Source organism: Typopeltis vanoorti, chromosome 3, assembly GCF_054136105.1.
Source record: "Typopeltis vanoorti isolate ZY-2024b chromosome 3, IOZ_Tvanoo_1.0, whole genome shotgun sequence".
Taxonomy (NCBI): domain Eukaryota; kingdom Metazoa; phylum Arthropoda; class Arachnida; order Uropygi; family Thelyphonidae; genus Typopeltis; species Typopeltis vanoorti.
This window is the reverse complement of record NC_143551.1, coordinates 131,933,108-131,956,400: the sequence shown is the minus strand read 5'-3', so window position 1 is coordinate 131,956,400 and position 23,293 is coordinate 131,933,108. Positions and strand designations below refer to the sequence as shown.

The window sequence follows — 23,293 nt, the reverse complement described above, 5'->3', positions numbered from 1 at the left end:
ACAAGTTTCCTGGTTTTTGCTCTTTCAAACTCTGTTTTGGAAGCATTGATAGTTTTCTTGCATCTATTTCAGGCTTGAGTATAAGAACTAAAGGTGGATGGAGTTTTTGATGTAAGCCCATCGTGGTATGTTTGATTTTTATGTGTGTCCTACCTTCGATGTGTCCTTGACTTCCTGGAGGTCTCAAATTATAATAATTTGCTGAAATGTGTAATTTCATTTGCTTAGTCAGTAGGAATGAATAAACTTCAAATAAACTAATTAATATCACCGTGAGGAATGTAAATTAAATTTTGATTGCATCCTTGTTTTCCAACACATTTAACCAGTGTAAGATATCTTAATTTTATCATTTTTCAAAAATAAAGCACTAGTAGTAAGATATGTTTAGTTAGGATGACTGCAGACAAAAAACTTTAGCAAATACATGACAAAACAAATTTTTGCTTTGCTCCATTTCACCGGTACACATTGATAGTCACTATGAGCCACTGTAGCAATATCTTGTAGATAACATTTGGAGACAACAATGAAAACTACTCTCAAACCTTTAGTCGGGCTATATCATGTGGGTGATGTGTTTGCCATATAGCCCGAAAAACAAGACACTTTAGATTCATTTTTAACTCATCTAAACAGCCAATACTCTAAAATAAATTTCACTGCTTCTTTGGTTCTACCCCCCCCCCCAAAGCATTTGCCTCCCTAGGTGTTATGCAACTTGCTCACATTGTTCAGATACCATCTCCTATATGAACAATCTATTATCCATTCCTATCTCCCCTATGCAGCTCTGTAGAAATGGTATTTGCATCAAAAGTGTTGTGGCACTAAGCAAGAGAGTCTAAGTTTGATTCTAGTCACTGGCTAGAGAAACCTTTTCTAAGCCTTTCTTTGGTTCCTGAGTTAGCTGAAACTCTGGCACAGGCAAGAAGGATTTTTTTTCCTCCTAGAAACTCGGGTTTTTAATCCCACAACTCACAAAACAGTAATTATAAACTCCCCACCATTTCTGACAATATACTGTGGTAGGGACCAAAAGATGGTGGTCATTGTCTACCATACTCTCTTCACTGGATACTACTTAAAATCACAGATGGTCTGGGACAGCTATCTAAATGGCTAAGGATGGAAAGGGACTGCCCTTCGGTCTCTAAAGGTCATTTTAGACAGAACTAAAACAGCCTTGCCTACTCCCTTTGTTAAATAAAAGGCAATAATGGATTTCTCACCAGCATATATACCAACTCATCAAGCATTAATTAATGAAATGCTTTGCAAGCCAAGAATATGTCTTCTTTATCCAATACATTCATCACTTTATTATAAAATGTAAATAGACTGCTTAAACATCTACCTTTTACAAACTTATGCTGACTGTAATAGAGAATTCTGATGTCTATCAATCCAAATCTATATTTTGCTCTTAATCAATCTCTCCAATACCCTAACCAGATGTCCTAAAAATACTTGGTGGCATGTCCCACACCAACAGCATTATTAATATCTAACCTGCTGAACACTTTATATACCTCTAGGTCTTTTGATTCTAGTTTCTCTAATACTTGTCAATATTGTGCTGCACAGTATCATTTACACTGGTGGGATATATAATAACCAAGAATGCATTTTACTATCCACTCAACTTGAATATATAATAACCAAGTGTGCAATAAATAATTTCAGGATATCCTTGCCACCATCACCTACCACCAGTGTCATCCTCCTGTAATTAGTTTTCCTCTTGCTTGGAACCCAGCAGAATGATTCAGTTTTGTCTGGCCTAAATGAAGAATCTCAGCTCATCTTATACTGCACTCTTTCTCTCTAGTTCGTTTTGTTATTTTTACAATACTCGTTACTTTTTGCAATGATTGCATCTCACATTTCTAATGCATCTGATCACTCATAACAACTAAGTAGTAGTAGTAGTTGGAAACGCAATGTGGGAAAAGATTCCCATGTTGCTTGCTTAATTTCACTGTGGTCAATCACCCATTTCCTTCCTTATATTTATTTAAATGACTCTGTCATTATCATCATCAATGCCATCAAATTCCCGATATGTACCCTCAAAGAGTGTATGCAATTCCACGATAGTACTAAACATCAGAAGTTCACATTATTAACTTCATATTGATATTTTTCTTCAAATGTATTTGTGAACTCCAATATTGTCAATCTTATATTTTGGTCTTCTAAGGTGCTTTTAATTGCATCAATCTACCTAGAATATTGATTATCTTCAGGATCTTTTTCCTATCATCAAACAGTGGTTTGCTGTTCTTTCCTTTCCTGTTTAAGTGACAATACCAGCCTGGTTGGCCGAGCAGTTAGCATATCTGCTCTCCAGCCAAAACGCTGTGGGTTCGAATCCTGCTGTGGGCATGGATGTTTGTGATTGTCTGTGGAAATGCCAGTGGTGGCGGTGGTGGGTGGTAGATGGTGTTGGTGGATTGAGTGGTGGAGACACAGAGATGTAGAGTAGGTGTCCTCCCTTGATGAGTCTTCGGACTCCCTGGAGGTGTCACGTAATAATAATAATACCGCCTAAGATTAGCTATGCTCACACATTCATGATTGCTAACAATATCAAGCTCCTTCCTAATATCTTCATTTTTAATATGCCTATCAATGATGCCATGTTCACTCTACTAATGTGGTCTTTGATGAAGTGTTTTATTTCTAACCCAGTTCTCAATCTATAAGTCAAAATTGGTTTGAACACCATCTTGTACATAGTTAATGTTCTGACTAATTTCTCTTATTCTATACAAATTTATTCAGATGGCTCACTACCATACCAGCAATGCTAATCATCTCATCATTTTCTACATTTAATTTGCCATCTTCACTAAAAACTCTGTCCAGTGAGCTGAAATGTTTTACTTTTTAGCCACTAACAGATAAGTAACACAAAATATACAGCCTCTCAAATCAAATGTCAATCCTGTCTTCTCGCAATGTGGCCTGTTTCCACAAAAGGGGACTCAGACATATCCAGCAAGCATTCCAGCTACAAACAAATATCTTCCTAACTGAAGTAAATACAATCCAGATCCATTAGATGGCAGATGAAACCACCACCCTACATCAGATGCCTGAAGTGAAAAATGCAATGTTTCACCTCCAGAGCAAGAGCTTGACTAATTTTCAGTTTCTGCATTCACCTCCTCCCCTTTCTCCATGCAGTATGAGTGATACCTTTCAAGAGCATGCCAAATATACTTAAAGACCCAATTTCCCATCCTCATTTCAAGGACAGATCTGTAAAAATGGTGGTACCATAGGCTGGCTGCCAGATAGTGCATGGGCCTAACCCTGTCAGCAACAAGTCAGGAGGCTTCCCAGTAGCTGGTGAATAATTTCAGTGCCACATCTTCTGCTAGATCAAGGGTGGCCAACCTTTTATAGTTCATGCGTCAATTTTTTCATTTTTTATTTAAGATGCGCCACACAAACTTATACCACTTTTCAGCCCTTTTAAAATATGGTAATATGGATATATTTAATAGTTATGCATAAAATGATTTATTATATATGTGGTAATATAGACACTTTTAGCAGTTTTAAAAAGGATTTCATATAAAAACAAGATAAACATTAATCATTTTATTGAGACTTATGAAATTGCTTTGCTTTTGCTACGCTTGTAATGTTTGGAGTTAAATCAGTTACAGAAAGCATCAAACAGTTTTTCAAATTTGAATCAGTCAGTAGCGATCGTATTTGTTCTTAATCATTTTCATTGATGAAAATGCTTGTTCGCATCTGTATGTAGTTCCAAAACGACAGATATAACTCTCAGTAAATTTTCTCAGTTCTGGAAAATGTTCACAGGGCAACGATCGCCAGAAATTAATTATATCAGAAGCATCTGGGAGTGATGGAAGTTCATTAAATTTCATTTTCAATAAAGAATTGGTTTTGAAATCAATAAGTTCCATATGTATGTTACTAGGTATCATCAAGATTTTTTGTTCAGTAAGTAAAAAGGGATTTATAAATGCAAGTATGTAGTCTTCTTCTTCGGCAAAATCGCTAAAACAACTGTTAAAGGACTCTTGCAATAATCTGAGTTTCTCAGTATACTCTGTAAAGTTGCCATTATCTTCAACAGATTCACTATGTTCTTTTAAATGTGGAAATTGACTTAAATCTCCGTTTTCTAACTGGGAGATGAACAGTTTTAATTTCATTTTGAATGCATTGATGTCATTTACTAAGCTAGAAAACAATTTGTTCTTACTCTGCAGTTTCAAATTTAGATCATTGAGGTGGCTGGTAACATCAACTAAAAACGCTAAATCAAATAGCCATTTCTCATCACACAGCAGGGCTTTTTCCTCATGCAGCTCATCCTTCTCTTCCACAATATTCTCTGAATTCTCTTCTGTTTAACCCTCTTGCTCTAATTTTATTCACACGCACTTTACAACTGGTATCATAACATGCTTCAAATTTAGAGTTTTTCGACACAGAGATTTTTCATGTATAATACAGTGATACTTTAGTAGAGAATGCCCTAAAAACCTTTCGAGTAAAGTTACAGTCCCAGAAACTCTACCTACCATTGACGGTGCTCCATCAGTGCAAACACTGATGAGCTTACTAGAATCCAGTTGTTGATTTTCTAGACATGACTTTACTTTGTCAAATATGTCTGACCCTCTGGTTTTTCCATGAAGTGACTCAAGACTGATAAGTTCTTCAAATATATTAAAATTACCATCAATTCCTCTTATAAAAATGCTTAATTGGGCTACATCACATATGTCAGTGGATTCGTCCAAGGCTAAAGAAAAGAAAGAACAAGCATGAACATGGTCTTTCAATTGCTCAGTAACATCGTGGGAAAGTTCTTCTATGCATCTTGTAATTGTTTGCTTGGACAGAGCAATTTGGTTTACTTTTCTTTCAACATTCTTATCACCAAGACATTTTGCAAATTTTTCGAGACAGGGCTTAACAACTTCCTCTCCATCAGAGAAAGGTTTGTGTTTTTTAGCCAACACAAAGGCAATTTCATAAGACGCCTCCAGCTTTGCCACACTTTCACAACTTCGTTTCACAAATATATTTTGTCGCTTTTTTATTTCTTCCTTTTTCTTAACCACATATTCTTTCCACAACTCAGACCCAGGAACTAACTTCAGTTTTTTTTCTAATTCAGCTTGATGTTTTCTATAGTGTCTGTTAAGATCATGTCTTGTATTATCTGAGAGAGTGCTTTCACAAACAATGCACAACGGTTTTCCTGAAGGACCCGCAATAAATAAGAACTCATTTTCCCACAGTTCATTAAACTGCCGCTTGCTATCACCTTCTGCTTTTCTTCTGTCATTTTCTTTTGCAAAGTAATGGGTAACTGACTGTAAAAAAAAATTATTTCAAAAAGTAAAGCTTATTATTAAATCATTTATTTAAATTATTTTATCATTTTAAACATTATGAACATTCAAAAATAGTTCTACAAGCTTAAGATAAGATTCCTGTTTTCATGAAGGCCTAATACAGTTCTATAAGTTTAAAAATCATATATGTATTTTTTTTTTCATAGAGTTTTTGTCTCTCTCTCTCTCGTAATATATTATATCCAATGAAATATGAGATCGCTTCCAGTCATAAAACAGTCGATCAGCTGGCAATCACACACACACACAACCCAAACATCCTCATTATGAAAGCTTTGCTGATGATCAGTTAAATTTTAGGAATAAACCTACTATACGTAAATAAAAAGGAAAGATATTGTATAAAAAAAACATAAAAACACACACATGCAAATATACCGAATAACTGCAGGTTTCAGCAATCAGCAAATTAGGGGAGCGGGCAAGAACTTGACATACGCGTTCAAAATGAACAAAATTTATTTTTAAATTTACAGAACTATATTAAGCCTTCATGAAAACAGAAATCTTATCTTAAACTTAAAGAACTGTTAATAAAAGCATATAAGTTTGAAAACACAGAATTGTTCACTCACATCAAATCAGAAGTTCATCGAACGTTATGACACGAGAGTCAGCTGTAAACTGATTGAGTAACTGGTGAGGCATGTCAGCATTTGCCGGTGCCTATTGCTTCAAGATCAAACAAGTATAATAAGTGTGCACCCTAGAATTCAGTGGTAGGTTAATTGTGTGTTTATATATATAAAAAATTCGTATACAAAATTTTTTAAAATTTTTCTCTGGGGTTCAGTGCGCCACTTCTAATCATACGATGCGGCACATTTGGCGCATGTGCCATAGGTTGGCCACCCCTGTGCTAGATCATGCTTGAAGGGAAGGTCTGAGTAGTGGTATATGGGAGGCACTGTTGAAGTCAAGATATGGCAAGGAGATTGCTCACTCTCTGTACTGATAGTTTTATTTTCATGTCAGAGTATCTATTTCCTCACAATACAAATTCCTACTTTATCCTTTCATCAAATTCATAATCAATAATGTAACATACTACAAACAATGTGACAGTGATTAGGAACCCCAATCAAAATTCAATTTTAATGAAAAAGAAAAATCACACAAAATATGCAAAACAAGCCAAAATCCTTAAAATTACTTTCATATCCATTTTACTAACATCCTTAGAATAAAACCAACAAACTGACATACACTATCACATACATTTAGAATTGACCTCCATCTTCTGACAGAAACAAAAATTGCAGCTACATGAACTATAATCCATCTTCACTTTCCAAATTACACTGCATGATTCCTTTCAATACAGGTGGTACTATGTCTTTGACTGCCTCTAGCTTAAAATTTCTTTATCCCATTCAGTAACATTCATCTATAGTATCTATTGCTTTTCAAGTTATGAAACCACCAACTTCTTCACCTTTCCTATTACTAAAGCTTGACATTCTGTACTCCACTTATCAAAATAATGAAGCGATCTAATCTTGCCAACATCACTGAACAAGCTGGACAGGATGCAGAAGATATTTGCAATAAGAAATAACCTAACACAAACTGTACATCTACCAACCTGAATTCCTGATAACCTTTTCCACTCTTCCAATGCTCTTGATCTTTTCTGGAACAGTTCTCTGTCTAGATATACTGCTGAGATCACCTCCCTTCTTAGTAACTCAGATTACAAGCATGTACATGTTTCCTCTCTCAGAGAACACCCCTCCACCTACCCACTCCCTACCTGCTGTCGTCAGGGAGAAAGATGCTAAGTGGGGATGACATCCAGAACTTCTATTCTTCCATTCTATGGTCAGACTACTGCATCTACTCAACAGATACAGTGCTGAATGAATCACAGAAATTGTATTCAAAAATATGAAGATCTTCGTTACTCATTTCACTCAAAATTCCTGAAAACACTTTACAATCCTTGATTCAACAACAAAAGGCATACAAAAAAAAAAAAAAAAAAAAACTCAGCTTACTGCAGGTGCACTGGCATCAAGAACACCAATTGCATACTAAGGCTATGCTGAAGCACACAGATTTTTAAATAAGGATTTAAGAAAACATGCAAAAATGTCATGAAATTGACTTAATAATGAAAGATAGATCATTTCACTTTGCATTTTTTAAATTCAATTTTTAATTTTAAAATGGGAGAAAAGAGATGAGATGCGAAGAAGCTATTTGGTATGATGATAGCATTATAGCCAGAGAGCACCACATTCCAAAAATTCATTCCATCATTAAAACAAAACAAAAAATAAATATATAAAATAAAATAGAAATACCTTTACCTGCTAAGTGACCAGACTATAACTAATCCATTTTCCCCTGCAGACACAAAATGTGAACTATCATCTGTAAACCTGATACAAGTAACTGGCTGGTAGTGGCGATTAATCACCAAAAGAAGATTTCCTGTTGAGATCTAATTCAAATAAAGTACATGATAAAAGTGCATTAACTGAAATATCATTATATACACATTTTAATATGACAAAATAATAAGTCCTGATTTAAGGTTTTTCTGTAGTTAATGTTCATTATCCAGGATCCTAACCAAATAATAGTTAATGCTTTTATCTGTCCCAATTAGGTAATAGCATCAACTCATATCAATACATGTAACACTACAGTGCCATCTCTATAACTCAAATCAATAGTAATCCAAACTCCCATTAACCATAACTTGTTTCTCAATATCAGATATAAATGTTATTTAAGGAAATTTACTACATAATATAATATTTTTTTTTATATTATTTTATATGAACACTGATGTTGTAAGTTTTGCTGTTAATAAATGCAGATAATATTTAGAAACGACTGCAGCGAACATTTTAAATGAAGAGGTTAGTTTTAAATTCATTTAAATCTTTTATTTTAATCCATTTCTGTGTTTCCCCAACTTTTAAGCACATATTTTTATTGAAAAATAAATATAGTATGACAACAGCAGCATATAAATGTTATCTTTTGTTACTGAATAAGTGCTACATTGCTAATGCTGAAAAATGTTATGGAATGTGTAAATATTTCAGACACAAGATTTGAAGTCATTCTCTCTTTAAAAAAAAACCAATTGACATATTCTGATATTGCTGGTGTTTTGTTTCAAGATATCTTTGAAATTTTGATAGACATAGTAGTATTTAGAAAAAAAGTCTCTAACAAGCAATACATTATGGGCAATAATCATCTTAATGTATGAATTCAAACCCTATGTGGGAAGGATAGTATTATTTGCATTTCTTTCTTTACTATTCCAGAGATGATGTGATATTAGCATACCTTTGAGAAGTGGAAACTTTCATGTTTAAGTCATTCTTAGGTGGGGCATGTAACTTTCAGCTGCAGCGTCACATTTATATATATACAGGTAACCCTCATATAACGCGGATGTTAGGTTCCACAGAAATGCCACGTTATATAAATCATGTTATGCAAGACTCAGATCATAGAAAAAGTAGGGTTATTCCAAAATTGTTTTTTTTTTAATTATATAAACAATAATGACATATCCAACAAAAATATTTTTTTATTTAATTCAGGTAATTCATATAAGTTAAGAAAACAAACTATGAAACAAATACATAGTATAAAATTATAAAAATTACAAATTGTGAGTAAACTTCATTGCACATAATGCATAAATGTTTAGGCAAAATAAAACAAAGTGAATATTTTAATCATCATCATTGTCTTCAAAACTAACGTTTCATAGATGTTCTTTATTTACGAGTGGTCGGACGTCGTCATCACTTGAAATCTCTTGGACAACATCATTTGTGTAATTCTCATTGCATACTTCGGCTGGTTTAGTTATCAAGAAGTCAGAAATAAGACTTTGCTTACCACTATGCTGCAATTTTTATTAAGTTCATAATATAGAACTAAATAAATATCCATTGTCTCGTGAATTTTCCAGAGCGGTCCATCGAGAAATCATTATCCGTAAAATAACTTCCTAACTTTCTTGCTAAGTCCAATCCTTCTGCTAATTTCTTTAAACTGAATACTTTAACAGATTCATCACAATCAGAATCTTCAGCAGAACTTTCCCTGCAATTTGGTTTGACATTATCTATTAACTGTACCAGTTCCTCCTCATTAAATCTATTTCCCCATCAATTAATTGACTAATTTTCGACCATATCACAAAAGCATTACATATTATGTATATAACTCACCAGAAAATCAAGTGCTCAGCTTAAGATTAACATGATTTTTAATGCGCTTTCAAGCAAAAAAAAGACAATTTTCAACCATAAACACTTTATACGGTAAACAATTGACGTACATGCATGCCAAAATAGTATTTCCCCTAATATAAATTCGCTACTTATAACTACATGATGATACGGGCAGAGAATTTTTAATGAAAAAGATAAAATTTGATTTGTAAGTCGCGTGGTGAAAAATATATGAAAAGATAAAGGGTTACTACAATTTGTAGACCACATTGTATTGAAACCGCGTTGTATAAGTACTGCGTTATACGAGGGTAACCTGTATATTGAGATCCCTCGTCAAAGGTATATGCAGACACTGGAGTGAACGAAATGACAATGCTTTAGGCTTCTAGATGAACTATCAAATGGTCATGCTGTCACATTTCTGCAGTGCCAGCAGTAGTTCCATTAACTTCTTTCATTAACATTATCCTCTCCCATTCTATTTAAGTGACCATACCACCTGAGATTAGCTCTGCTAATGTATTCCTGGATGCTGACAATGTCAATATCCTCGTTTTTAATATGATATTGCTATTGATGCCATCTGTTCATGCCTCTAATCTTTCTCAGGACTCTCATTTCTGCAGTCTCTAGTCTTTGGTCAAGTGTTTTACTTCTGACCCAGCTCTCAGATCCATAAGTTAAAACTGGTTTGAACACTGTCTTGTATACAGCTAATTTAGTGTTCCAACTAATTTCTCTCTTATTCCATACGAACTTATTCAATTGACTTCCTACTTCTGTTGTCTATTTCCATATTTAATTTACCGTTCCCTGTTCACAACAGTTGACATTTTCAACAATCCTACCTATTTTCATTGTCTTTGTATTTTTAATGCTGACCTTCATACCATATCTATTACAACAGTTATTCAATTTAGTCAGGGAATCTTGCAAACTCGTAGCGGATCTATTTAGAAGTATAACATCGTCCGCATAAAGCAAAGACCTGACATTAATATCTCCAATTCTGATATGTCTAATATCACTTTCCTTCATAATGTGATCATATAGATAATGAATAACAGAGGGGATAATGTACATCCTTGTCTCACACCAGATTTAACATTAAACCATCGTCCTGTACTTCCTTCAATTCTAACTGCTGAGTTACAACTCAAATAAAGACTAAGTATTGCTTGATATAATGCCCCATTCACACCATATAACTGCAATGTATTGAATAGCTTCTCTCTTGGCACCTTGTCATATGCCTTTTCCAGATTGACAAAACTTAAATACAGATCTTTGTTATATTCCCATCATTATATTATGTCATCTGCAAAGAGTAAATGGCTTAATTATCTTCAATTTATCTTGAGACCTTTCCCATCCCAATCAAGAAGTTAGAATATTTCATCTAGGCACACTGTGAATAATTTTGGTGATATGTCAACCTGTCTTATACCTCTCTGTATTCCCACAGTAGAGATGTTTCCATCAAAATGAATGAATTGCTGCTGTGGCACTGGTGTATGCTGATTTGATGGTCCTGATGTGTGGTTCCTCCACTTTTTGGTTTCATAATGCTTTAAGTATTGCACAAGTTTTAAGTGAATCAAGGGCTTTCTCGTAGTCAATAAAACCAAGACATAGTGGTAATTGATATTCATTACGCAGTTCAATAATCTGCTGTACAACTTGAATATGGTCCATTGTACTAAAGCCCCTCTGAAAGCCTGCCTGTTCTTTTGGTTGTGCTAGGTCTAGAGTCACACAAAGCCTATGAATGAAGATTTTTGTAAACACTTTGTAAACCACTAATAGTAGACTGATAGGTCGGTAGTTTGTCAAGTCTTCCATCTCATCTTTTTTATGTATCAGAATTAGGGTAGCCTTTTTCCATGTTGTTGGTACATTATTTTTCTTCAGGCATAAAGTAAATAGTTTTGCTAAGAGTTTGTAGATTATTTTTCCACCTGTTTTTAGTTCAGCTATAACTCCATCCTCACCTGCAGCTTTTCCATTTTGCAAGTTTTGGATGCTCCACATAACTTCTTCTGGTAGAATCTGTGGTACTTCAGCTGTGTCGTAGTTGTCTTCCTTCTTCATTCAATTTATCATCCTGATATAATATTGAGTGAAATTCTTCGACTCTTTTTGCTATAGCAAATCTATCTCTGGTGATGGTCCCATCTTGTAGTTTAGACTGCAACCATCTGTCTATTGCTGTTCATCAATTGCTATTTGGCTTTTTTGAGACTATGGTTGTTTTCAATTGTTTGTTGTATGCATTTACAATTGAATTTTCTTGTTTCTTCTGTGATACGTTTTCTGATCGTTTTGCACAATTCAGTTATTCAATTTTATTCTGTAGGTTAATCGATTGTTTCATTTCTCTTTGTTTCTTCATAAGCTGTTTTCTTCCTTCAGAGATTTTGTCTTGTTTCTGTTCTGTGGTAAAAGCTATTTCAAGTGAGCATTGTAAAAAGTTTTGGGTAATAATATCATTACTTTCTGATAGATCAGTATTGTCATCTATAATAAGATGTTTAAATCTATTGTTTAGTTCTTTATCGTATAATGAAATCTGTGGAGAATTCATGACTAAACAAACACATGTAATAATCACAGTAATAAGTAAATATTTCATCCTAAGTATCATAGGACATCGTCAGTACAGTTAATTCAAACAATACTAGGAATAACATACAGTTAGGATGCATGATTACAATGGAATCCCAATATGCATGCAGTAGCATGTTATAGAATTAAATTAATATCTGCAGGTAAAAAAAAGATCACATTAAAATAAGATAACATATATAAAACATTATTTTACACAATTTTGTATGACAATTTCCCATACTTTAGGAACAGCAAGAACGTCATTATGGTTTAGATTTGGTCTGTGAAGTAGGGCTTCAGCACTTTCTTTATATAAACGTACATGTTTATAAAAAGATCTATGTAGAAGTTTAGTCTTTTTCCAATGGATCCTATGGTTTGGGTTTTCAACTCCGTGTTGTGCAAGGCCAGATTTCTGCGGTTTGATAAGGCGGATATGGTCTTGATGTTCCGAAATGCATTTATGAACAGATCTACCTGTCTGTCCATAGTAAGACAATTTACAGGAGCATGGAACCTCCTACACACCAGGTAGCATCAGGTGAGAGTTTGTCTTTAGGAGAAGGTAACAAGTTATAGATCTGGTGGATTGGTTTGTAGGTAGTAGCAAATTTGTATTTCTTCATAATTTTTGAAAGACGTTTGGAGAGGCCTTTGACATAAGATATGGGAATCCTACGGGCTTGATTTTGTCTAGGTTGATGTGTGGGGAAGTGACTGATGATTTTTTTTGAGTTATTTTAAGATTGTATCCATTTAGTATGGCTGTATTTTTAATTATTTCCAATTCTTGGTTTAGAGATTCTTCAGAGGAGCAGAATCTGTGTGCTCTGGTTACTTTAATGATGCCAAATTTTTGAGATGGATGATGAGCAGAAGAATTGTGAATGTAGTGACCTGAAAATGTCGGCTTGTGATAGACAGAAGTGGAGATGGAACCATCTTTTCTTTTCTTTGGATGTGTAAATCCAGAAAGAAGATATCCTGCGGGAGATTCTTTTTCCTAGGGTGAATTTGATGCGAGGATGAAGGAGGTTTATTTTATCTAGAAACAGGTGTAGTTCTTGTTCGGAATGACCCCAGACAGCAAAGACGTCATCAACATATCGTAGCCAAATTTTTGGTTTGGGTTTAAACGTGAAAATTTTTTCTTCAAGGTATTCTAGAAATAGGTTGGCTAAGTTTGGTAATAAGGGAGACCCCATTACTGTTCCTTCCTCTTGCTTGTAAATTTTCTCTTTCCAAGTGAAGTAACCGGACGTAATAACAAATTTGAATAATTCAACAATATCAGATAGAAATTTTTGAGTTAACAAGTCTACCGTTTCCTTATGGAGAATATTAGTGAAGAGGGAGACAATGTCGAAGCTAATTAGCATGTCAGTTTCCAACAGTTGAATGTCTTTTATTTTTGAGTGAAACTGTTGAATTTTTAATTTATGAGGCTGAGTGGCCTATGTGAGAATGAAGAAGTTAGATAAAAATCTTGATAATTTTGTAAGTCGGGCTGCTAATAGAATCCACGACGGGTCTGGGTGGAACGTAATTCTTGTGAAGCTTAGGTAAGCCGTCTTAATGACGTTCTTGCTATTCCTAAAGCATGGGAAATTGTCATACAAAATTGTGTAAAATAATTTTTTATATATGTTATCTTATTTTAATGTAATCTATTTTTTTTCTCCTCCAGATATATTTTAATTTAATTCTATAACACACTACTGCACACATGTTGGGATTCCATTGTAATCATGCACCCTAACTGTATGTTATTCCTAGTATTGTTTGAATTAACTGTACTGACGATGTCCTATGATACTTAGAATGAAATATTTACTTATTAAAACTTATTACTGTGGTTATTATGTGTGTTTGTTTAGTCACTGTTTAGTTCGTGTTGGAATATATCTTTTTTAATGTTGAGTTTGTGTTTGTCTATGTTTTGCTTTGATCTCCGAAACATTTTTCTTCTTTCTTTTTGGCAGTTTATTTGGATTTTACTGTGTACGATACGATGGTCACTTCCAATGTTGAAGGTGTTTATAACAGAGCAGTCTTGAAAGATGTTTTTCTTATTGCTGAGGATAAAGTCATATTCACTAGTTTTTCCATTTGGACTTTTCCATGTCCACTTTCTATGTGTTTTTTTTTTTTCTTGAAAAGCGAATTCATGATATACAGGTTTTCTTTTTCTGCAAATTCTATTAACCTTGCTCCTCTGTCATCTCTCATGCCATAATCAAAATTTCCCATTGAGTTTCATCTGAATGTTGTATACCAATTCTAGCATTAAAGTCTCCCATTACAATTCTAAAATGATGTTTTCCTTTATTGTAGAGTTTGGGATACATCATGATAGAAGGCTTCAATTTCTTCGTCAGTATGACTTATTGTTGGTGCATAGACTTGGAGGATCTTAAGAGTGTATCTTTTTGAGATTTGAACAATACTTGCTATTCGATCAGATACACTGTCAAATTCTATTATTTGTTCTTCATTTTTTTGTTGATCAAGAATCCAACTCCACTGATTCTTTCCTTATTTTGGTCTCTACAATACAGTATGTCTCATTTTTTAATTGAAGAATTTCTTCACCATTAGGCCTAACTTTGCACAGTCCAAGAATGTCCCATTTCAGTTGCTTTAGCTCTTCAGTTATTTCAGTTAGCCATGCTTCACTACTCAGAGTCATCATCATCATCATCATCAAATTCCTGCCATGCACCCTCAAGGGGTGTACAGGATATGACAGTACTACATGAAAAAATTACATCATTACTAACTTCCTATCTACAATTTTCCTCCAAATCAGTCTGTTACTTGTCAAGACTCCAACATTATCAGATCTTATATTTCTATCGTCTAAGGCACTTTGTACCGTATCAATCCACCTATATCTTGGTCTTCCTCTGGGTCGTTTTCCTGCCAACCTGGCAGAGAACACTTGTTTTGCTAATCTTTCCTCTCCCATTCTATTTAAGTGACCATACCATCTGAGATTAGCTCTGCTAATGCATTCCTGGATGCTGACAATGTCAAGTTCTTTCCTAATATCCTCATTTTTAATATGATATTGCCATTGATGCCATCTGTTCACGCCTCTAATCTTTCTCAGGACTCTCATATATGCGGTCTCTAGTCTTTGGTCAAGTGTTTTACTTCTGACCCAGCTCTCAGATCCATAAGTTAAAATTGGTTTGAACACAGTCTTGTATACAGCTAATTTAGTGTTCCGACTAATTTCTTTCTTATTCCATATGAATTTATTCAATTGACTTCCCACGATACCAGCTTTTCTGATTCTGTTGTCTATTTCTATATTTAGTTTACCATCTTCAGTAAAAATTGTGCCTAAGTAGCTGAAATGTTTTACTTGTTCCACAGGTTCTCCATTCACAACACAGTTGACATTTTCAATGATTCTGCCTATTTTCATTGTCTTTGTCTTTTTATTGCTGACCTTCATACCATATCTATTACAACAGCTATTCAATTTAGTCAGAGAATCTTGCAGACTTGTAGCGGATTTATTTAGAAGTATAACATCATCCGCATAAAGCAAAGAGCTGACATTAACATCTCCAATTTTGATATCAGGTTTAATACCACATTCCTTCATAATGGGATCCATATAGATAATGAATAACAGAGGGGATAATGTACATCCTTGTCTCACACCAGATTTAACATTAAACCATCTTCCTGTACTACCTTCAATTCTAATTGCTGACTCACAACTCAAATAAAGACTAAGTATTGCTTGATATAATGCCCCATTGACACCATATAACTGCAGCGTATTGAATAGCTTCTCTCTTGGCACCTTGTCATATGCCTTTTCCAAATCGACAAAACTTAAATACAGATCTTTGTTGAATTCCCATGCTTTCTCGACTATTTGTCGTAAAGCGAAGATCTGATCCTGACAGCCTCTATTTGGCGTGAATCCAGCTTGTTCTTCACCAAGCTTTTCTTCCACAATTCTTCTCAACCGTTTCTCAAGTATACTTGCATAGATCTTGCCAGGAACACTCAGTAGGGAAATACCTCTGTAATTCTCACATTCAGTTTTATTTCCCTTTTTATATATGGGTACTATGAGAGCTCTACTCCAATCATCGGGAATTCGTCCCTCTGTCCAGGCTTTCTGAACTATGCAGTGCAGCCACTGTAAGACTCTTATACCACCATACTTCAGCATTTCTGGTCGAATATCATCTACTCCTGCTGCCTTTCCACATTTCAAGCCTTTGATGGCTTTTTCTACTTCAAGTATGGATATGTATTCCTGACTGCATGCCTGGTCAGTGTTTTTTATCACTGTGCTGTCATCACTGCTTGTTTCATTTAGCAGTTTTTCAAAGTAATTACTCCATACTTCAAGGATATCTTTTTCTCCTGTTTTCATTTCACCTTCATCATCTCTAATTCCTTTTACAACACTCTTTCCTCCATTCCTAAGCTTCTTCAACAACCTCCAGAATATTTTGCCACCTTCTTGATATTTATTTTCTATATTCTTGCCAAAGTCCTCCCATGACTTTTGTTTAGCTAGTTTTACACACTGTTTAGCTTTCTTACATTTGTCTCTGTATTCTGTAAGAGTAAAAGCTGACTTATTTGCCAGGAACTTTTGATATGCTTTCTTCTTTTCCTTCACTGCCTCTTTAACTTCCACCAGGGAGTTCTAATTTTTTTATCCTTGCACACAACCTCACCACATGCCTCTCTGGCAGAATCAATCAATGTTTCCTTCAGAGTTTGCCACTGAATCTCCAAGGTTTGATTCCTGTTCTCAAACTCTTTCATTTTCTTTTCAATAATATTTCTGTATTTTAGTCTACAGTTCACATCTGAGAGCTGCTCAACTTTTATTCGCTTTAAAACTTTCTTACATGTTATTCTTTTCAATATGAAATTCAATTTTATCCTGCTCAAGACTAAATAGTGATCACTTCCAATTTCAAATCCTCTGTACACTCTGGTGTCCTGCACCAGGGAGAAAACATCACTATCAACAATAACATAGTCAATGAGACTTTTCTTATTCCTAGCCTCTTCTCTCCATGTGAATTTGTGCACATTTTTATGTTGGAACATGGTGTTAGTAATAACCAGTCCATGTCCTGAGCAGAAATCCAACAGATATTTGCCAGATATACTCAGAGTCCTACAGTTTAATGTTCCAAGGTCTAGTTCCCAATGGCAGCATGATCTGGTTACCCGGGGATTCTTAGCATCCTCTGCTTTCATGTTTAACTGCCTGCTGCCATAGGTCATAACAATCCGACCTTCGGGGAATGAGGGCCATTTTATTTTTGTCGGATTCATCTTGGAAGGTTAGGTCATAAATTCACGATACTGGCCAGGTGCAGATTGGTGAATGGCAATATTTTCACATGGAATCGCCAGTCCCAAAACTACTGGTTCAGGGCTCTTTATTCAATATATTCAGAGCTGCCCTGATATCCAATGGATGGTAGTCAGGGTTTCCCCCCACTGCCACCTAGGAGACATGCTCAGTAGCCCATGGGGGCCCCGAGTATATATTATAGAGTATATATATATATATCCCTTCTTCTCTGCCATCAATCAACTTCTGTAATCCACCAACTCTCAATCTATCAATGTAGGAAGCATTCCTTTACACCACTCACCTCTGAATCTTCTCTACCACTTCCTCGTCTCCAAGGAATCCAGGTGACCAGAATGAGTACAGTAATTCAGATGTGGACCTATCAATGCTTTATCAATAGGAATAATCCTATGAGCTATCTTGAACACCTTAGCAATATGCCCTGAACTTTAACTCTCTATCCAGCAACACCCCTAAGTCCCTAGCCTCATCAATCTCTTGGAGTACAGTTCCATTGATGTGGTACACAGCATGTAATTTTTTAATCCCAAAATGCATAACTTTACGCATTACCTTTTGCCTATACTGCCAGCTTATTTAAATCATTCTGCAAGCTCTCTACATCAGCTTGATTAATCACTACCCAACTTTGCATCATCAGCAAACAACTGAATAGCTCCCTTCGAGTCATTTCCTATATCATTTATGTACAAATTAAAAATTAAATTAAAAATTTAAATGTAGATAAAAGACTATTCATCCATAAAATAGAAGGTAAGCAAGAAGGAAACATACTAAAAGGAGCTGTATATTAAGAGAAATAAATATGAAAGTTAATAGTATTAATGAATCATTTTGACCTGAAGGAAAGAACAGAGTATTTAATGTGCATCCATTCAGATTTTTTTTTTTTTTTTTTACTCAGTGCCTTTATTAATTTAGTTTTAATCAATTTTAGGAGGTAAGAGTCAAAGCTAGATAATTGGAAAACCTTCCCATAGCCTTTTAAGATATGGAGGAGAACTGATCAGGCCTTCTGACAATGTCTAGTCCTCACCTTCTTATTGTGCATTTTGTCAGTAGGTACTGAACCGAGCAATAATTTTGAATAAATTAACCGCAAGTTGTTAAATTTAATAAATAATTTCTTTTTATAACAAAGACATGACAAACACAATATACAGTATTTACATATAAGTATAACTACATTCTCAAAAATACTGTGTTACTGTTCACCTCATCCAACACATATCATTACATTTTTTAATGTAACTTTGTTTTAACTCGTTTAAATTCATGAACACCAAGCAAGCAAATGGATGCTGTTGGAAGAGCCAGTCTCTTATGGTATAAAAATATAAAAATGTAAAATACAGAAATTAGGTTGGTGGCCACTTACTGCATTTGCTTTATACTTAAGGAAATTTACTTTAGTCATACCTGCCATATGTGAAGTTTCTCGTTTATTCCAGCTACACAATAAATACAATCAGGAGATACTGCCAAAGAGGTAACACATCCTGAGACTATCATTTTCATGTGAACTTGCTCCTATTCAAAACACAAGAAAGAGAAAAATTAATATGGAGATAAATCTAAACTTTTAATAAATTATAATAAGTTCACTGATATATAATTAAATTTGAAATACTGAAATTGCAATTTTAACAAACTTTTAAATATAAAATATTGCACAGCATCTCCCAATTATCCAGTCACACTGGTAAATTTATTTATTTATTTTTTTTTTGTCAGCCTAGTTAACTAACAGCATGGCCCAGGAAGCGTTGTCTATAATCACTAAAATGCAAAACAGGAAAGACTAAAGAATATAAAAATATTCTATCTTCGCATAGATTACCAGCAAACAAAAGATGGCAATATGAGAAAAGTGAACAATTCAGCAAGTTGTATTAATTACATACAGTAAAATCCTGTTTTTATGTTCCCGCAATTTACATTTTCCTGCCATTTACGTCATTTTCCGCTGGTCCCATCTTAAGGCCTATTCTTATGATATATTGTTTTCCCACCATTTCATCCACTTGATGTGGATGTTATTTTCCCGTGATTTGCGTTTTTTTCTCGGGTGACAATACTGATTTTCGAATAGAATTCTGTGGAAATCTGCGCATTTCTGTTCCCAGATAGTGGTGTTTTTGGCTGTAGTTTTGTTTCCGCCATCACAGTGACCTGCACGCTTGCAGCAGTAATGTAGTGATGAGTGATACCGTGATTTTTCAATCATGGTACGAGTGATATTGCAGAATTTCTGCTACGTAATTTAACGTGGAAAAGTTATTCATTCAAGTTGCAGTGGTGGATTATCCATGTTAGTAACATGGACAAAAAAGACAGAAAATGTATTTTGGTAGAAGAAAAGATGGCAATTCTGCCACATGTAGATTGCCATGCCAGAACACGTGTGCATTTAGAAAAAGAACTTGGACTCTCCGTGTCCACTTTGAACACGATAGTAAAAAAAACAGGTCAAGCACTGAACTCAAAGCAAAGCAATCTGGTTCTATGTAAAAAAAAAAAAAAAAAAAAAAAGATTTTTTTTTTAAATAGATAAATGTAAGTAAAAGGGGTGCTTAAGGGTCAAAGCTGTATAACTGAGAGGAGACCTCCACATAGCCTTTAAAGGAATGCGGAGAACCGACCAGGGCTTCTGACCTAATGTCCAATCCTCACCTTCTCGTGGTGCACCCTGTTGGGTATCTACTTTGATACTGAACGAACGAGGATGGGCTGGCAATTTGGGATTTAGCCGACCAAATTGTATTCTTATTGGTTAAACCAAAATAAAAAATGATGGTACAACATGACAAAATTTCATGCCGGCTGGGGCGTCGCCCGGTTAAACAAGGCCCCCGTTGTTTTTGCCAGGGAACCAGGGCGAACAGCGAAAAGACAGCTACTGGAACAAATCTGAAAACAAACCCCAACTCAACATCACCAGAGTTAAAGATCGGTACTATCAACGTAAGAAGCCTGAATGGCAAAGAAATGGAGTTAGCTGAGGAATTAGATAAGTACCAGATCGACATAATAGGGGTGACTGAAACAAAAAAGACCAAAACTGGTGAGATCTTTCTGAGCAATAAATACAAAATGTTATATTCAGGCAATAACAATCAAGGAAAAGAAGGAGTAGCCATAGTATTCAACACAAAATACGAGGCTAATCTTCTTGAATGGCAGTCAGTCTCAAGTAGAGTAATGTGGGCAAATATCCGAATGGGGAACTGGACAATGAGACTTATTTGTGCCTATGGTCCCACAGAAGGCTCTACTAAGGTAGAAGTGGAGGAATTTTTTGAGGCTTTAGAAAAAGCAACTGACACAATGAAAAAGGAAAAGTTGGTCCTTGTTGGGGATCTAAATAGTAGAGTAGGAAATGATTGTGAGACATACAAAAATATTTTGGGAAAATTTGGAGAAAAGAGCAAAGCTAATAATAATGGCAAATATCTGTTGGATTTCTGCTCAGGACATGGACTGGTTATTACTAACACCATGTTCCAACATAAAAATGTGCACAAATTCACATGGAGAGAAGAGGCTAGGAATAAGAAAAGTCTCATTGACTATGTTATTGTTGATAGTGATGTTTTCTCCCTGGTGCAGGACACCAGAGTGTACAGAGGATTTGAAATTGGAAGTGATCACTATTTAGTCTTGAGCAGGATAAAATTGAATTTCATATTGAAAAGAATAACATGTAAGAAAGTTTTAAAGCGAATAAAAGTTGAGCAGTTCTCAGATGGAAACTGTAGACTAAAATACAGAAATATTATTGAAAAGAAAATGAAAGAGTTTGAGAACAGGAATCAAACCTTGGAGATTCAGTGGCAAACTCTGAAGGAAACATTGATTGATTCTGCCAGAGAGGCATGTGGTGAGGTTGTGTGCAAAGATAAAAAAATCAGAACTCCCTGGTGGACACAGGAAGTTAAAGAGGCAGTGAAGGAAAAGAAGAAAGCATATCAAAAGTTCCTGGCAAATAAGTCAGCTTTTACTCTTACAGAATACAGAGACAAATGTAAGAAAGCTAAACAGTGTGTAAAACTAGCTAAACAAAAGTCATGGGAGGACTTTGGCAAGAATATAGAAAATAAATATCAAGAAGGTGGCAAAATATTCTGGAGGTTGTTGAAGAAGCTTAGGAATGGAGGAAAGAGTGCTGTAAAAGGAATTAGAGATGATAAAGGTGAAATGAAAACAGGAGAAAAAGATATCCTTGAAGTATGGAGTAATTACTTTGAAAAACTGCTAAATGAAACAAGCAGTGATGACAGCACAGTGATAAAAAACACTGACCAGGCATGCAGTCAGGAATACATATCCATACTTGAAGTAGAAAAAGCCATCAAAGGCTTGAAATGTGGAAAGGCAGGAGGAGTAGATGATATTCGACCAGAAATGCTGAAGTATGGTGGTATAAGAGTCTTACAGTGGCTGCACTGCTTAGTTCAGAAAGCCTGGACAGAGGGACGAATTCCTGATGATTGGAGTAGAGCTCTCATAGTACCCATATATAAAAAGGGAAATAAAACTGAATGTGAGAATTACAGAGGTATTTCCCTACTGAGTGTTCCTGGCAAGATCTATGCAAGTATACTTGAGAAACGGTTGAGAAGAACTGTGGAAGAAAAGCTTGGTGAAGAACAAGCTGCATTCAGGCCAAATAGAGGCTGTCAGGATCAGATCTTCACTTTACGACAAATAGTCAAGAAAGCATGGGAATATAACAAAGATCTGTATTTAAGTTTTGTTGATTTGGAAAAGGCATATGACAAGGTGCCAAGAGAGAAGCTATTCAATACGCTGCAGTTATATGGTGTCAATGGGGCATTATATCAAGCAATACTTAGTCTGTATTTGAGTTGTGAGTCAGCAGTTAGAATTGAAGGAAGTACAGGAAGATGGTTTAATGTTAAATCTGGTGTGAGACAAGGATGTACATTATCCCCTCTGTTATTCATTATCTATATGGATCACATTATGAAGGAATGTGGTATTAAACCTGATATCAAAATTGGAGATGTTAATGTCAGCTCTTTGCTTTATGCGGATGATGTTATACTTCTAAATAAATCCGCTACAAGTCTGCAAGATTCTCTGACTAAATTGAATAGCTGTTGTAATAGATATGGTATGAAGGTTAGCAATAAAAAGACAAAGACAATGAAAATAGGCAGAATCATTGAAAATGTCAACTGTGTTGTGAATGGAGAACCTGTGGAACAAGTAAAACATTTTAGCTACTTGGGCACAATTTTTACTGAAGATGGTAAACTAAATATAGAAATAGACAACAGAATCAGCAAAGCTGGTATCGTGGGAAGTCAATTGAATAAATTCATATGGAATAAGAAAGAAATTAGTTGGAACACTAAATTAGCTGTATACAAAACTGTGTTCAAACCAATTTTAACTTATGGATCTGAGAGCTGGGTCAGAAGTAAAACACTTGACCAAAGACTAGAGACCGCAGATATGAGAGTCCTGAGAAAGATTAGAGGCGTGAACAGATGGCATCAATGGCAATATCATATTAAAAATGAGGATATTAGGAAAGAACTTGACATTGTCAGCATCCAGGAATGCGTTAGCAGAGCTAATCTCAGATGGTATGGTCACTTAAATAGAATGGGAGAGGAAAGATTAGCAAAACAAGTGTTCTCTGCCAGGTTGGCAGG

General features: G+C 35.0%; 1 protein-coding gene across 1 annotated transcript in view; it reads right to left on the bottom strand.

Moving 5' to 3' along the window:
- Nucleotides 1-23,293, bottom strand: part of LOC150108572 (WD repeat-containing protein 18) — a 130,862-nt gene that overhangs the window by 92,667 nt on the left and 14,902 nt on the right. Inside the window, exons 3-4 of the mRNA XM_090416013.1 lie at nucleotides 19,029-19,139; nucleotides 7,727-7,860 (exon numbers count right to left, since the gene is read on the bottom strand). Of these exons, the coding sequence (XP_090272139.1) occupies nucleotides 7,727-7,860; nucleotides 19,029-19,139 (245 nt within the window). The remainder of the gene's footprint in view (nucleotides 1-7,726; nucleotides 7,861-19,028; nucleotides 19,140-23,293) is intronic.